At 38.3% G+C, this 17,963-nt stretch overlaps 3 protein-coding genes across 3 annotated transcripts; 1 reads left to right on the forward strand and 2 right to left on the reverse strand.

The window, feature by feature from the left end:
- The first annotated feature begins 236 nt into the window (after positions 1–236).
- Positions 237–5,029, forward strand: LOC101308873. Its single transcript, XM_004300115.1, has 4 exons — positions 237–488; positions 875–1,919; positions 2,400–3,279; positions 4,511–5,029. Exons 2-4 carry the CDS (start codon positions 951–953, stop codon positions 4,555–4,557), a joined length of 1,896 nt encoding a protein of 631 aa, XP_004300163.1. The 5' UTR covers positions 237–488; positions 875–950; the 3' UTR covers positions 4,558–5,029.
- A 3,015-nt stretch (positions 5,030–8,044) lies between these two features.
- Positions 8,045–12,566, reverse strand: LOC101309159 (mediator of RNA polymerase II transcription subunit 17-like). The gene is made up of 8 exons (XM_004300116.1): positions 12,386–12,566; positions 12,112–12,313; positions 11,216–11,329; positions 10,974–11,059; positions 9,901–10,273; positions 9,345–9,806; positions 8,946–9,263; positions 8,045–8,830 (listed from the first exon to the last, which is right to left on the reverse strand). The coding sequence occupies exons 1-8, from the start codon at positions 12,472–12,474 to the stop codon at positions 8,507–8,509; spliced, it is 1,968 nt and encodes a 655-aa protein (XP_004300164.1). The 5' UTR covers positions 12,475–12,566; the 3' UTR covers positions 8,045–8,506.
- A 1,099-nt stretch (positions 12,567–13,665) lies between these two features.
- Positions 13,666–17,672, reverse strand: LOC101311680 (COBW domain-containing protein 1-like). The gene is made up of 10 exons (XM_004301593.1): positions 17,442–17,672; positions 17,292–17,357; positions 16,991–17,171; positions 16,462–16,658; positions 16,249–16,299; positions 15,759–15,850; positions 15,482–15,546; positions 14,948–15,036; positions 14,016–14,120; positions 13,666–13,924 (listed from the first exon to the last, which is right to left on the reverse strand). Exons 1-10 carry the CDS (start codon positions 17,670–17,672, stop codon positions 13,787–13,789), a joined length of 1,215 nt encoding a protein of 404 aa, XP_004301641.1. The 3' UTR covers positions 13,666–13,786.
- Between the last annotated feature and the right edge of the window lie 291 nt (positions 17,673–17,963).

The raw sequence follows: 17,963 nt of genomic DNA on the forward strand, positions 1-17,963 counted from the left end.
GTTGATAACCGTAAGAGTTGATACCAATGTTTGGGACGGTATTTTTGTAGCAATTGTCGTGTGTTGGTACGGTATTCGTACATGTTTTAAAAAAAAAATATTTGGTAACCAGTACCGTACCGATATATTTGATAATAGTTTATTTATTTAAATATTTATTATTTTGAGCTAATCTGAACCGTTGATTTACCTTGACATTTGATTTTATTAGCAAACCCTAGTCACTGTCTCGAACCACACTCAAACTCACTCAAACTCAGTCGTATCAAACAGAAACAGTCAAACTCAGTCCAAACACCCTCCGATCTGAGCTCTACCTCGCCTCCTGCGCTTTTCCCGAGTCAGCGGCTGCGTTGAGCAAGTCAGGGCTCCGGATTCGGGGGACCGTGCCATCCAACTCGTCGTCGCCTGGAGGAGAACAAGTCAATGATGATAGAGATTAGTGACGGTGGAGAAGAGAAGGAGGTCAATAACGGCGGCGACGATGGGTATGAGCTTTTTTAAGGTTGCTGAAATGTGTTCTGGGTTGTGTTTGTTTCTCAAAATTGCATCTTGGATGTGTTTTGTCTTTGATACGGGTTTTTGTTGTTTTGAGCATCAAGTTCTGCTATTTGGTTTGAGCATTCGCAATTAGTGTTGAAAAGTACCAATTATGATTTTAGAGAGAGTTGACAAGTTTATCAATTAGGATTATAGGATTGAGATATGAAATTGGACTGGCCGTTTTTCAATTAATAACAATTATAAAAATACAAACATTAACTAAAAAGACGAGTGTAGCCTAGCCTGTACTACTTCTTTTGTGATTATTTATACCACCTGTTTTTCAAAAGATGCTAAGCTACCATGTTAATGATATGATCTGTTGATGCAGTTATTTGATTTGATTTAGCTGGGGAATGAAGAGTTGAGTCGCCTTGATTTTTGTGAGATTAACTTGCAATCTGGATATGGATAAAGCGTCTTCCGAATGCCCTTACCCAGGATGCTTCTTTTGTGTGATGAAGGAAGGGAATCCAAGTAAGCGACGAGCAAGTATCCTCAAGTTCTTTAGAGACCTTCCTACACAGGATGATAATGGTCAGGTTCTTCCTATCAGTGGCCTTTGGAACACCGCCATGGCACATCCAAATGACCCTGAGTTCATCGAGCTTGGTATTTTTGAGTGTATGGCTTCACTTATATGGAAGGGTCTAAAGAATCGTCGCTGGCTTTCTCATGACCAGAATATATACATTCCTTATTATGCAGCTCACATAATTGGTTCATACACTATGAACATGGAAGAATTTGCAGAAAGTTCTGTTCATGCCGGGGTAATTGCTCCCTTAGTTGAACTTTTGAGAGGAAGGCTAACGTGGGTTGAACAGAGAGTGGCTGTCCGAGCTTTAGGCCACTTGGCTACCTATGCCAGCACTTTTCCAGCTGTAGCAAGTCATGGTGAAATTCTTGAGCTTTCCATTCAACTTGGAATGAGCTCACTTGAGATTGTCTATTCACATTTCTACCAGTACGTTGACCGAAGGTTAAGCTATCACTGTGATCTGCTCACTCGTGGCATGGGAGGTGTTGAAATGGAGTCCAGAAAGGCTGAAGAATGGGCAAGTCAGTTGCAATGCTGGTCTCTCCAGCTCATTAACTGCTTTGCTTTCAAACCGGAGTTTCTTCCAACCATATGCAAGACCGAGTTCTTAACAAAGCTACCTGGCATGTGGGGTGGGCTTGTCAATGAAAACTCACCAGCCGGTATTGGTTTATTAAGAACGATCTGTCATCATAAGCTGGGTAGAGGACCTGTAGCTAGCTGTCCTGGTATTATCGAAGCATTGTGTAATATTGCTCGATCGTCAGATGATTGGCAGTATATGGCTATTGACTGCCTTCTCTGGTTACTTCAAGACCCTAGTACATGTCATAAGGTATCATTCGCTAAATTGTTTTTGCATCTGTTTGTGCATTGTGCATACACTCATTACTTGTTCTTTTAGTTTTCTAATTATTTGTGTCATGATCCCTGGTATGTGGCCTTAATGATCCCTTCTTAAGTGCGTGAATTATATGGTTTCCATTCCTTACACTTACCTATGATTCAATTTGTTTCTTGTCTCGTATGTGTTTTTCTGTCCTTGATGATACATCATATGTGTTAAGACCTGTTGGAGCGATATATTTTGTTTTTTAGATCTCTTCTGGAGGAATATATGTCATAAGCATTCTCAATATCAACAATTCCTTAAGGAGATTGTAAACATTGTCCCAAGTGGAAAGCTATCAAAGGCCCGAGTATAATTGATACTGATCATAGAAGTTTTAGTATTGCCCATCATAACTTCATTAACTTCGTTTTTCTACACGCATCATAATTTATAATACCTATTTTTTCTGAAACCATTATCCAGGTCATTGATAAGGCTGTACCTGCACTTGTTGACCTTGCGGAGATAACAACTCTGGGTGATAACAAGAAACTCGGAGATTCCATTGTCAATGTTCTTCAGGAATGTATCCAGTCACAAGGGACTGGACGTAACTCTTTCAGTAGCAGAACCAAAGAAATGATTGAAGAACTGTTGAATTCCAGACAGAGATTGAAATGGGAAAAGAATATGCCAAAAGAGGATCTCCATATTAAACAGGCAGCAGCACTTGTTGTCAAGCTTGAAGGAAATTCCCTGTTCTCATCAGGAAATATATCTGGAGCTGCATCAAAATACTCAGAAGCATTGACATTGTGTCCAATGAGATCGAAAAAGGAGAGAGTTGTTCTTTACAGTAATCGGGCTCAGTGTTTTCTTTTGTTGCAACAGCCCTTGGCTGCCATTAGTGATGCTACACGTGCACTTTGTCTTCACAGCCCACTAAATCGTCATGCCAAAAGTCTCTGGAGAAGAGCTCAGGCTTATGACATGCTTGGGTTTGCAAAAGAGAGTCTGTTAGATGCCATTCTTTTCATAAACGAGTGCTCTCAGTCAAATGATCCTGATCTCTCATTGAGGCAAAATAAGGTTCCTGACTATGCCGAACGATTGGTTAAAAAGCAGATGCGTGCAGCTTGGTTATTTAGAGAGGCAGCGATCAAACATGGGGGTGTGCATTGTGAGGGTGATGCTGGTGACATATATGGCCGGGAGAGTGATGATTCTGAATGGGAGACAGCAAGTGAGAGCGATATAGGAAATGATGGAAGGGATGCAATGGGCAATGACGACGACGACGATGATAGTGAATGGAAGAATGAGGACGAGAGGAAAGACAAATATGATAAATCTTCAGTTAAAGGTAACGTTAAAGTATGCGATACTCTTTATATAGAATAAATTTGAGATAACTCCAGGGTCGTATGTTTTTGGTTGAATCACTGTTGCTTTCAATATTGAGTCATAATAAATTGCATAATAAATTGAAAGTGCAAACTTTGAAACTGCATAATAAATTGTCTATGTAAGTTTGGTACTTTGATAGTATATAGTTATCTCAGTTGTATAGATGTGTATAAAGAGAAAGTACAATTTTGAATATCAAAACTAAACGGCATAATAGCACAAATGAAATTAATATCTAGATCTAGATCGGTTGCATACTGTCTCGATTTTTCATATTCTTTAATCTACAAAAACACTTTCTGAGTAGATGGAGGACAAATTCCTTGTGGCACTCATTCTCTTGGTGTACATATAGAAAGGGAATTTGCCAAGAGGTTTAGTTCTGATCCTTTGTACAATGGATATTATTATTTCTTGATAGATCATTAAACAACTTCTTCTAGTTAGTTAAACTTCTTACTTTTAGGTTGTGGTATCCTCTGAAATGTAGTCTGTTTATTTTTTACTTTTTTATTTGATGGAACTTACCTGTAATGTAACTGGTGTAAGGCAAACGTAGTTCATCCAATTTGTTGAATGGGATTAAGATCCTTCAAATCAAAGGGGAGTTGTATCAGAATTCGAGTTTTCTTGTTACGCCCATAAGCAAAAGCTTTATATGTAAACTACTTAATTTCCTTTCAACATGAGAAAAGCCTTGTCATACCATACATATATAAATATTATGTTACATGAAGACTTCTTGCATGCTACCAGTTCAGCATGCATGTTGAATAGTAGGCTTGACATTAAGTAAACTGAAATATGGCCCCCTGTTCACATTTTTATCTTTAAATTTGAGTAGACGCTTTGCTATCTGTATATTGCACCATTTATTCAGGAAGCTTAAGAATTTTGGCTTTCATCCTTATGAGAGAAATCATTTGGCAATTTTATAGACTCATAAGTTCATGACATTAGTGAATTGTTTTTTGGAGCATCTTTTCCACCTCATCTTGATGCTCCAATGCCCCACCATGTCTGTCATCTATTCTCTTTTGTCAACCTTTTGTCTTTTGCTGCTTAAGTTTAGTAGTTAAACATGTGCAAATGTTCTGATCTAAACCAACCATTGTCCTTTATTGGGAGCATATTAGATCATCATTGAACATCTAAACATTTTACATTGGAACCTTGATGTGTGACAGACCTAAAGCATGGATACAATGTGCAGCTTGCGGAAGATGAACCGTGAATTTGGGTGCAGTGAGAACCTATCAAAACACAAGCACTCAACAACAATGACAGAATGAACAGAACCATGGATGAAGCTTTTGAATCCAGTCATATACTCGTATCAATCCAGATTCAACAGTAATTTTCTTGCCTCTGTCCAATGTGCATACCGAGAAAGGAACTATTCTTCGGTCAATTGTGTGAAAGATTCAATTATGTTGGTTTGTGTCATTGCGTGTGAATTCTTACTCTTCCTCTCTCCTTTTGATTTATTTTCTTTTTATATTATGTAAAATTTCAACTGTGTAGAAAGAAATTGAGATTATTAAGTGTAGAGGATACAGTTGAGTCTAGAAAGTGTGGATTGAGCTTGAATTTTGAGTGATTTAAGAGGGGTGTGTAGTGCGTTGTGAATATAGAACTCTGCGGTTTTGTGGACTTTGAACTACTATTTGTCAAAATTTGAATGGTAAATGTAATTTTCTTCTGCTATCAGCTTCAGTAATGTTGTTGAGCTTGGCTAGAATGTCATTGCAAAGCTAGTCATTTGCTTTTCGATCACTTTGGTCCTGTCACTTTGGTGCATTTGTATATAGAGGCTAGGCATGAACTTCCTTCTGTAGGGAGCCATGATCACTCTACCTCCATTTTTTGGTAGCCACCTTCTACCTTCATTTTTGGGGAGCCAGCTTACTCTACCTTCATATTTACTCTCTCGAACACCATCATATTTACCTTCATTTTTGGGGAGCCAGCTTACTCTATAGAGACGTTTTTTTTACTTGAAAGTCCACTTGGAGACATTTTCTCCCATTAGGTCCATCCAAACATTTTTACCCACGTAAGTCCACCCAAGCCTAAATACAGTCTTATATTAGGTATTAAAGTTCAACAAAATTACAGACTGCCATCCAACTAAAAAATTAGAATTTCTCTCTTATATTTATAAAAATGTCACTAATGTAAAAAGTCAACCACCACAAATGGTCTCCGATTGACCTCCGGCGAGGTCTCCGGCCAACCTCCGACGAACTTTCCGGCCAACCTCCAGTAAACTTTCCGGCCGACCATCTGTGAGGATTCTACCGACAAAGAAAGCTACTACCACTGACAACAAAAGATACTACCGATAGCAAAAAGAACTACTGTCACCAGCAAAGAAAGCTACTACCGATAGCAACAAAAGCTACTACCATCAACAAAGAAAGTTACTACCACTGACAACAAAATATACTACCAATAGCAAAAAAAAACTACTGTCATCAGCAAAAAAAGCTACTACCGATAGCTACAAAAGCTACTACCCATGGCAAAGAAAGCTACTACCGATAGCAACAAAACCTACTACAGCCAGCAAAGAAAGCTACTACCACTGACAACAAAAGATATTACCGATAGCAAAAAAAGCTACTGCCACCAGCAAACAAAGCTACCACCGATAGCAACAAAAGCTACTACCGCCACCAACAAAAATATTATTGTCAGCAACAAAAAAATACCACCGCCAGTAGCCAGAGATGCTACTGCCACCAACAAAAGATACTACCACAACCAATAAAAGATACTATCGTCACCAACAAAAGCTACTACCACCAGCAACAAAATCTACTCATATGAGATTGAGAAAAATACTAGCATAGAAGTTGAAAACGCTTTAATTGTATATACAAAATATTATTATCGTGTTGAAAAGATACTAGTACAGATAATTAAAAAAATACTAAAATTATGTAGCTTTTTACAATGATATAATTATGTAAAGCTACTTCTATCCTTTAAAAAAGCTACTGTTATAATTTAGAAAGTCTACTGCAATAGTTCTATAAAGCTACTTCTGTGGTTTTGCCATTCTCAATTAGCATGCGACTTTCTTTCAAATATTTCATGGTTAGCCGAATGATCTCTTGGTTAAGAGAGGCTTCAATATCCAAATTCACATGAGATTTCTGCAAGAACAAATGCACAACAAAATATTAGTATTTGAAATGAAAACTAAAAAAAACAATGAAAATAAAAGTTACTGACATCATGAAGAAAATGTACTAATATAGACATAGAAGGATACTATCAATATTTTGAAAAGATACTACCACACAATGAGAAAACTACAAACACAGAATATGTCACAAAAGCAGCTTATTTTCCTACATGATCACCAAATGTTTTTATATATTTAACACTAAACACAGAATTAAAACATGAGAATGAACCACAATTTTATCATCTAAAATACCAACACTATTACCAGTTAATATAGATTACTTCACTCCTTGTTTAACCACTGAAACAAGAATGAAACTACTCTTAGTAAAAGTAATACAATCTAGGAAATAACTATGCTCTACTCACCTGAGATGCATTGTTTGCACCAACACGTCAAACGCTCACATGCTTCATCTTCATAACCTGCAACATTAACCAAAAGCCAGAACTCAAACAAAAGCAATTACACAAAACCACTTCTTTTATCACATAAACACACCCCGCTCAATTTAGATTACTCAAACTAAACCTAATCAAATTCCAACGCGACCGGAAAAAATCGAATACCGAACTTCATTCACCGATCAAACCCTCACAAAAACTCAAAGAGAATCCAGATCTAGAGTACTTGTCAGGCGTCAAGGGTTTCATCTGTAGAAAGCAATCGGCTTCGTCGTCATTACCATTGAGGTGTGTAAGCAGAGGCGAGACGACGACGTCGTTGAGGCCGATCAAGGCGGTGATGTCGCCATCGCAGTTGTAGAGGCTGAGGAAATTTGAGCAGAGTAGGCTCAGGTGCTTTCGCTTTTGGCTTTAGGAGGCGACGCGACCGGCAGAGATGGTGGCCGGAGGATGATCGACGGCGACGTCAAAAACAAAATCGGAGGTCCAAGGTTGAGTGAGAGAGTGAGATTGTGTCATTTGTGTGTGTGTGAAACGATTCGGTAGAAAGGGTGAGAGGAGGGGTATTTTAGGTAGAACAGAAAAAGTAGGTGATGGGTTTGGACCAAAAAGTGGACTTATATAGGTAAAAAATTTAAGGTGGCCTTATGAAGAAAAAAATGTTGAAAATGTGACTTATATGAAATTTTCTAAAAAAAATAGAGACGCTTTTACGAACACTATACATCAAGCGCGCAACTCTCACGAATCAAGTTTACGTGATATATAGGGCTGAAATACAAGAAAATTAATGTATTAAGAAAAAAAAACGACAAGAATAGTTGCAAAAACAAAAGAAGAAAAAAGACACAATGAGGTTCCAATGAAATCTAGATTGTTATCTATCCCTTGTCGAGCACGAAATTTTTCAGTAAATAGCTAACACTTTTTTCAGTAGAGACTATAAAGGCTGTGTCTTGGAGAATGAGAGGGAAAACTGATAGAGATATGTAAACAAGCACTAAACTTTATAACGCCAAACGGCCCTAACCAATGCCAGAACCTTCTCCTAAGTGAAAGACGTACTCAAACCAGGAACAAAGGCATCGTTTCTATCCAGAAAATTCAATATTTTTACACAACCAATGCTCACCGGCATCAACATCCAAAATTAGATCCCAACCAATCCGCTTGAGGTTTGTAAAGAGCAATATGCATGTAAAATTGAAACCTGACTGATTGAAAGACAATAACATCTCCACAACTGATGTCACAGTCCATCCATGGTTGAGTTAACAGCTCTTGATCTAGGTGAGTATTGTTTCTCACTAAATTCTGAGGCATTATCTGTAGGCAGCAGATCATGTTGTTCCCTAAATATCCCAATCATATTGTACAGAAATATAGCCAAGCCTACCATAAACAGACTCAGCTGCAACATACCTGCCACGGGGTCCATGCCTTGTGCAGTCCAACTCACGTTATCTTGACAGATCAATACAAACAACCTGTATTGATTATCTTGACAGATCACTAGCAAAATGTTACCAACCAGAAGCTATCTCGGAAAGTACAAAGAAGTGAAAGAACGTAATGGTTGGTCATCAGTTAACACCTCCATTACACAAGCCGACCAAGTCCATCATTGTCGAATATAACACTTCCAGTGATAGATGGCCTAAGAACTTCCTGGACTCGGATGCACCATCAGAGATGTCTATATTCAGTTTTCGTTCTTCTACAAAACCATCCTCCATGACCAACCACCACGAGATGCATCCTTCAGTATCTTCTGGATCCACATGTGCCACCAAGCTTAGTGTTTCACCCTGCTCCAGCTCAAAAGACAAACATAGGAAGTCCCAGTTTGCTTTTAGTCCAACCATTAGAGCTTCTTCATGGAGCCAGCGTATAACCTGGCTTGCAACCTGTTGCGAAGTCCATAAAGTTTGGTTACACAAGTGTCTAGCTAACCATCGTATCAAATTCATGTGGTACATAATTGGTTAGATTGACTTATACGCATTGAAAATAAAAATTTACCTGCTGTAAGATAATGACAGAAAGATCGGCCAAATCACAGTCATATCTATTCATTGAACAGACTTCCTGGGAAGTCCCTTTGAACAGGCCTACAACATTAGGAGCACCTTCCCCGTCGATATTGATGCAATCATCAGTTACAACCACCTTAGTATGAAACTGAGACTTGGTAACATGCTTTGTGTGATGTGAGTCTGACACTCGGATTTGGCATGCGTGTAGAATGGATTGAGGTATCTTCACAACGAGCGTCCATGACGATGTCCGTGAATGCCAAGTGGGATGAGATGTCAACTGCATATATGGTACACCTCTAACCTACAGAATCATGAATACTACTGAGGACATTTCAACCAAACACAATATTCAAAAGTTGGTATACAGAGTTTAGGACTTTACCACATTTTCCAGCTCCATTAGCACTTTGTTTGAAAATATTCGATGAGCCAAGGACATGCAGAAATGACCAAGAAGACCAGACCCTTCTTTTGCCGGTTGGCCAGATACTCCACCTCCAGAAGTGGGTCTATCCTTAGCTTTGAGAAATACATGCTGGTGAAATATCTGTAGCAGATATATTTCACAGCTAATTTGGTTGGGAATTATTGATTTTTTCTTGGGGGTATCTGGTTTATCCTCTGGTAAATTCAGCCCATCCAGGGTATCCAAAGGTAGAATTGCATTCTCTAAATTCTGGGTGCTTGGACTGTCAACTGTTTCCTCACCTTGATTAGTTGGAACAAGGGATATGAACACAGAAGTATCTTGATCTATATTCAATTGTAAGTAGTTTTCCTGTATTCCAGTAACATTGACTCCTAATGATTGGTTACATGCTTCACGATTTACCAAGTCAAATACCTGTAACAAAAGAGCAAACAGCAGTCAAGCAATAGTAAAAAAAAAAAAATGAGAAAGAGGGATAAAGAAGAAAAGAAATAAGAAAAGAGCATACTTGCTCACTGAAGATCGCTTGATGGACTTCACGAAGAAGTGAATGAGTTTCTTTAACGCACTCATCGTCACTTACAGATTCTTTGTCAGCATCACTTGAGGATTGGGTTTTAGTTTTACTGGACTCAGTAGGCGTATCATCTGTGTAAGCACTTATAAACCCAAACCGAAGAGAGCGATATGACTTCGGAGGTAAATTTATCGCCAGCATGCCAGCTGAGTCATGGTCAACACAAACCGTAGACAGAGGGGACGGCCGAAAGATACCAGCTGGATCATATAAAGAATTGTCAAACAAGTCTATGGTGAAGCCTTCATTTCCAGAAGCTAAAGCTACTGCACGCTGCCGCTTAACTTTCCAGTTCTGCTGCAATCTATTTGTTTCTCATGACAGAAGATAGACACAGTGAGTTGAATATTATTGCAAGACAATTATAAATTTTTTTGCAATTACAAAGAGCATGTTGAGAAAAATAAATTACTATAGAGCGAAATTCCAGCGCGACCCATCAGGAAAAGATACATTTATTACAAGTCACAATATATGAGCCATCTTAACTATCTTACTCTGATTCCAATTTCAGAACAGAGGATCCCCTTTTCTTTTTTATATATCTATTTAATTTCAGTATCTAGCTCTCTTTAGTTGAACTAAAAACCCATCAGACCCCATCTGTGATTAATAATTAATTAAGCTAGGTGATTTCACAACCTGAGATTCTTCCGCACCATAATTAATAGCATTGATCTCATGGCTTGGCTAGTAAACTACTTCAATGTTATTAATAGCATTAATAGCATTGATCTCATGGCTTGGCTAGTAAACTACTCGGAGGCACCAAATGCAGTCTGCATTGGTTTGGTCTGGCCGACTTAATTTAAGTATCGAATTCTTAAAAATTACAAAATCTGTTACTACATGAAGAAACCAACAAGAATTGAGACGCTTGTGAGATTAACTGGAAGGAGTCAGGCAGAAAGCTGTAAATTGCATGAAATAATTTATACAGCCATTGAGACACATTGCACCCTTCACTCTCCAACCATATGTTGCATAAAACATTGTAGACTCACCTGATTAGTGCACCATAAAATCTTGCTTCCCTGGCCATCTGTTGCTCCAAAGCATTGGCAGACTGCTTAAAGTATTTTCCAAGATGCTGCAACAGAAATGACAACACATAGGGATTTGTAAAAATAAAAACACAGAACTTAAGAATGAGGTACATCATTATGAAGAATATCCAATATATGCCAAGTAAATAGAATGCATGAATTTTGGACCAAAAGGCGAAAAAAAGAGAGGACATTAGTACCCTAAAGCATTGTAGCTTAGTGGCGGCAGACACAGCAAGATCAGACAGAGCTTCATTAGGAAATGGCCTCGGCCGGGTCATGCTAGCAACTGTAACTGCATCATTAGCTTCCACCTGTACATGACAAAATAAAACAACATTAGTCCAGTCACCTCTCATTAGCATCAGAAGTGTGACTCCTTAAACTGAGTATCTCCCTTAGTAGACGAATAAAACTTGAGATAGAAAGCGCCAGATCCATTACATAAGGTGATATCATGCAAAAGTAAAGGTACATGCATACTTTAAGAGCCTAAGCATTAATTAGCTGCACTTCGGTAAGATAACACTGTTAAATAACAAAACAGAACAAAACATTGATTTATAAATGCTTCCGATCCTTTTCTTTTCCAAGAAAAAAAAAAAAAACCTAGCACAGAGATATTGTGATGATTGAGAGAGTAGCTCTGAAAAGCTTAGGACTCCGGTTAGTGTCAGGGACACAGGTAGTTTACAGTGATGCATCCCAAGAGTTCCTGAAGATGTCTTAATGCTGAATGATCAAGCCCAAACAGTTAAAAACCTAACTACCCCACTCCGTGTCTTAAATTGGCAGCAAGATTAAAAACATAATTTGGGCAATTTCTCAATTTATGCGCCTCATCCGTATGCCCACACCACTCTAATAATCTCTGTCTATCAAATATCTCCACTACATTCTACTTTCCACATGCAGCCCTCTCGCATTCTTTGCTTACCCCAACATTCTCTTAGCAACCTAATTACGTACTTGCAGCATCCAGATCATGAAAAGCAATCCCTCATAACAAGTCACATTCCATACATTGTTAACATTTGTACGAAATTCACAGCTCAATGCCTAATTAAGAATATGATGATGAACATAGTCAACTTACAGTGTTGATGAGGTCAACAATGACAGAGAGCTCCTGATGAGCGAGGTGAAGATTGTCGACCATGCTCTGAAACTCCCATTGGGCGGGGGCGGAGGTCTCTCTGGAACGCTTCTTCTGCTTGCTCTTGTCGTCCTTCTCCACCGCCCACGCGAAATCGATCCTCCGTATCAGCGACTCCCGCTTCTCCTCGTACCCTACTTCGCTGTATCACAGAGTACAAGATCAGAGAGATTTAGCTTAAGCAAGAAACCAAGGAGGGAAGGAAGGATCGTACGGTGGAAATCGTTCGAGGCCGTTCTCTTCGATGACGTCAAGGCGCTTGATGGGGAGCTTGTCCAGAGAGATTTCCAGTTTTCCGTCCATTATTCGATCGTCTCCGGCCAAATTAGGGCATGCAGCGCCTTTCAAATTGGGGTTCACTCTTCCGCTGCATTTCTTTCTTAAAAAGACATCTCTCTCCCTATTCTCAACTGCGCGCTTGTTTAGTTTTTAGTTTTTTACTTTTCTCTATTAAATTTTAACTTTTTACCCCAAAAATTCTTGTATGCACATGGTGCAATCTTAACCATTAAAAACAATTCATATGTGTGACCATCATATTTCTTTATTATGTTCTCTAATCTTGACCATTCACATGTATGTATAGAACTGTAGATACACGCCTTGCACTGAATATACTGTGAATTTTTTAAAATGTACTGAAAAATACAAAAAGATGACAAATTGCAAAGTTGTATTTTTAAAAAGTATATGCATCCTTGTAGAGCACATTCTGAATAATAGCAAAAGACATCCTAAGCATAATTCATCAATATCATTAGAGCGAGCAAAGTTTGCCAATTTATGGACAACACCGTTTGCTTTTCCACAATACATATAAAAAATGAGCACGAAAAAAGTACTTGCATACAAATTGCAGAGTTGCAGTCGTCCACTATCCGACCAATAAGTGAGTAGTCATCCTCAGTGACAGCAATAACAAGAACTCAAATAACTACTCAAGAAGCTGATACAATCAGTCACTCTCCATTTAACCTTCGAATTAGACGACTATAGTTGCTATGTCAACCTTTGATTTTGCGACCTAGTTATTAGGTAACTGCATATGTCTGAACGTTTTTGTCATGGATTGCTTGTCGACATGATGCTAGTCCGATCATTTCTCAGACTGTAATAGCTCTCTACTAAAGAAAAAAGGTCACCCAGAAACGTTTTACAATCACACATAACTGGCAGTGAGTCGGTAGATTATGTTGTGCTACCAACCTTAATTTGGGTACTGCAAATGGAAAAACCAGAAGGGTTTTCACCAAGTCATCATAATGGGGGTGATGAAACAAAGACATCAAATTTGAGTTCACATAACTGGGGGAGTGAGTCATCCAAAACAAAACAAAAAAAAAAAACTGGAGTGAGAGATAGTTATGTCAACTATAATCTTTGTGTACTTGTTAGTCAAAATAAATACTAATCACATGTATGGACTTACCAAACAAGGATCCATACCTATTCCGCAACTACCTAAACGATTATCACACGTTTGTGAATCACACTTCCATGAGTCTCAAGTCTGAACAACATTGTAAATCTCTTGACCAAATTCTGAGTTCTCACACCTGACTGTTGGGCATCTTCGACTCATCCATAAACTATCAGAACATATGTTAACTTTTGATCATGCTAGACAACCTCTGAAACCTTTTCTCAGACTAGTTTCATCCAGATTCCTTCCTATGAACACAAGCTTGTTAATCTTCTTCTCCTCGGGTCCCCATGTGCCTCCTGGGCAGCCATCCAACGTAGAGTGCACTCCCTGAAGAGTTGAGCAGGGTCAGAAATACTAGTTGAATCAATGGAACATGTTTCGTCAGACTACAAAATAGAATCGAACGCAGAACAAGAACCTGGAAGACATAACGTTGATCGGAACCGTTAACACATAAAACACCCTTCATCCTGTACAAGTCCTCCCCCTTTTCTTCAATCAGTCTTTCCAACCAGTCATCTACCTGTTCCAACCATTTGATTTTGCAAAGTGGAAACAATAAATAAGTCAGAATTATAGCAATACAGCCAATACTAATGGGATATTATGAAGTAAAGGAACAGCTCAAAAGAAACTGGAGTCGCCTCTCCTACATGTTATATATTTCTTAAACAAAATTTTTCTGCGCACATGGAAATTGAGAAATTTCAACTCTCACCCAGGAATTAAAATCATACCATATAGATGGAAAATCAAATGTATTCCCAATTTATCCATTCAGTTCATACAGATTAGTTCTGAAAATGTAGATGCACAACCCAACTGCCATTTGTCATACATAAATTATTATTTCAAAATTTGGTTGGATAATTTGACCTACATGTGCTTATCTTATATCACTTAAGTACTACTTAGTAACTTACATCCTTCACTAACTAGGTACATACGGTCCATTTTCCCACAGAATTACTTATGCCGAAATATATTCAAAATCAGGACTGTAAAAACCTTGCATTCAAAATATATTCAAAATAGGAGAATCCCCAGGACCTTATCATCCTAAATTTGTACCAACTATTTCTCGAATGTAACGATATCTAAAAGAAAGTCTCTTCTTTTGACTATTACTATAAAAGTTCGACAAGTAGATCTGCCCGCAGTTAGTGGCTATTTGAGTATGAGAGAGCAGTAGAATTTAATCCATTTGTCATCTAGTCGCGTAGATACTAGGTAACGTAAAAGCCTAATTAGCTTCCAAGATAATTTGTAAAGTGCAGTACACACATACGGACATGGATAGAAACCAATGATAGAAATGTATAACAAAGAGCATAGACTGGATTTATCTACCTCATCAAGATCAAGGGTTCCCTCGGCAACAATACTGACACTTGAGACAGTGGAATCATGTACATGGTCATGATGATGGTTGTCATGGTCTGTAATAGCAAAGCAAAGTTATAAACTTGGAATTAAATGGAACAGAAGAGACAGTTAAGAGTCACTTCAGAGTAAAGCTGAAGTCGATGATCCGATTAAGAAATTTATGAAAAATTAAAAATTCCAGAAGTAGTACCATAATGGAGTAATGAACAAGAAAAGGTGATTCACATCTTAAAGTTTCAAGTGATCAAGTCCATGTAGCTTCAACGATATGTCTCCCAATGCTAATGTTACACTGAGCAAATCATTCAATTTCTTATAAATTTAGGTTCGAGACCAACTTCTTTCGTTCCACTCGGTAGCTTTAATAGATTAGTTCCTTCCTTAAATTCATAACTAATTTGCAAACCCAGACGAGTGCGGGAGGATTCGGAAGGATACCAAGATACGAAACTTATAATACAAAATACAGGAGAAAATACAAAAGAAAGAAATAGGTACCATGTCCAGCTTCATGGTGATGTGAGGACGAACAGGAACTATCAACTTGAACTTCATTATTAATCCTGCACAACAAGGTGTTTAATATGATACAAAGATGAGCACACATACACACACACGCACACGGCATACACATATATAAAATACTATAAGCACAAGAAATATCTCTGCTGTGACAAGAACTGAAATGAAAAATTATACCAAAAACGAGTTCAAAAGCAATGTATGAACAAAATTTTGAGGCCAGACTATCGGTAGAAACATATTAGACCTTCACCTTTCAAGATCATATCCTCCGATATCCAGAACAAAGTCCATGTCCACAGATCCAAATTTAGCTAGCTTGATTTGCGCCATCCCATTAATATGCTACCATCAGTACAAGTTTTAAAATCAGTTTCTTATTCTATTTTAGGGGGAATATTCAGAAAGTCCAAAAGACATTCAGAATCAATAAAAATATAAACCAAATGTTACCATTCTAGTTCAAAGTTCAGCCGCACTTTCTCCATGCTAAGTGATTAACCAAATGTTGCATATCCAATTTTATACACTATAAGAATAGTCCCGGTTTCAAATATTGAAGAACATACTCTTGCATGTTATTTTGGTGAGTGTACTATTTACAGTTTATATTGAGATGCTAAAAATTATGTTTCAGTCCACCCTACCATCTAAGGATCTTCTTCTCTCTCTATTATATTGTCTTGTATTCTCCATTCAAACAAACAATTCAAGTAGATGATCATCACCACTGAACAAAATACCTTGATTTTTTTGGTCACTGACTCTAACTCCGTCTCGGTCACCAAGTCTATCTGGCAAAACAGATAAGAGAAAGTAATAAGCTTTTGAAAAAAGAGTTGAGATTTACCTTGTATCCGGGGAAGTCATTGTCTAGGAATAGAAAATTATAGAAAGCAGAAGCAGAAAGATAAAGGTGAAAGCATTTCAAGGTAAGGTAAGATATTAAACCTCACCTTGTTCAATATAATACGATCAGCGTATGCAACTTGTTCTACTGCCTCATTCACCACAAATCGCGGTTTAACTTCATTCAGATGTTGCATTGCGTGCTTGCAATCCACCAAAGTAACAACTCCATCCAGTTTCACATGTCGTGAAACTAGCTCATCCATACAAAACGTTTCTATAACAGGAGATGGCTTAGCGAGGCCTGCACAAAGAACTCAACAAGTCAAATTATCCTTAAAAAGAAGCTGGCACCCTAAAATGAAAGCGAAATCTACCCTCGCCAGGAGCATTATTTCAAGTGGTTTCGGGAGGGTTGATAAAGGTTCAATACTAGGTTTGAGTCTCAATCTAATAAACAAAACACCACTAGGGCCCTTCCTCTCTGTATTTCTTTCCCTTTAACAGAAACTATGAAATAGAACTCCTTCAACTTGTGTCCACACAGTTTCATAAAGGCTCAAATTTACAGCACCACCACCTTCACCACAGTTCCGATTTGAGAAGTCCACGCAAAAAGGTATTAATATAGCATACCTGTGGTTTCTATCACAATATGATCAAACTTGTCTCGCTTGTCCTTCACCAATTGCAAGATCATTTTGACTAGATCACCCCGAACAGTACAACACAGGCAACCATTATTAACCATGACAATGTCCTCATTCGACGACAAATGACTAGCAACCAATGAGCCATCAATATCCACCTCACCAAACTGCATTTACAGTAACACCACTAACTCACAATCATTCAAAACAGAAGAATCCACCCCACAAAATATTCAAAAAAAAAACTTAAACAGTTCTTTAAGGGTGTTAGAGAACTTGAGAGATACCTCATTTTCGATGACCGCAATCCGTTTCCCATGTTGAGAGGTTAGTATATGATTGAGCAATGTAGTCTGCATCATCATGAACAACAAAACTAATCAAAACCCAGATTGAAGAAAGAGAATGAGAAGCAGAGAAAGCAAAAGCCCATGCACCTTTCCGGAACCGAGAAAGCCGGTGATAATGGTGGCCGGGACACGGGTATCGAGACCCAAGGTGGCATTCTGGTCGAGATTGTAGGTTGATGAAGCAGAGACCATGCTCCTGGAAAACCCAGGCTGACGATTGCCGGAATTGAATTCCCGGGAAACGAAGGAGCAGAGGGTTCTGAGGGTAGGATTGAAATTGTTGAGGGATGTTCTTGAGAGTAGGATTCTCGAAGCCATGGTGATGTTTTTGGCGAAATCAGAGAGAAATGCTTAAACCCCAGTCAAGGGTTTAACATGTTTAATAGGAACATTTTTTCGTTTTCCCCTATTTTTTTTTTTTTTTCTTATAGTTGGTCCAGTACCCTCACACTGGTGAAAAGGAATATTGTGTTTAGAAAGGTTCGACTTGCGAGCTTCGATTTCTCACCATAGGCAATGGAAAAGCCACCACCGCAGTTAGCATTGCGGCCGGAGATGATGAAGCCAGTCGTCGGACACACAACGTGTTAAAAGGCCAAAAATAGAACA

This window comes from Fragaria vesca, linkage group LG5 (genome assembly GCF_000184155.1).
Source record: "Fragaria vesca subsp. vesca linkage group LG5, FraVesHawaii_1.0, whole genome shotgun sequence".
NCBI lineage: Eukaryota > Viridiplantae > Streptophyta > Magnoliopsida > Rosales > Rosaceae > Fragaria > Fragaria vesca.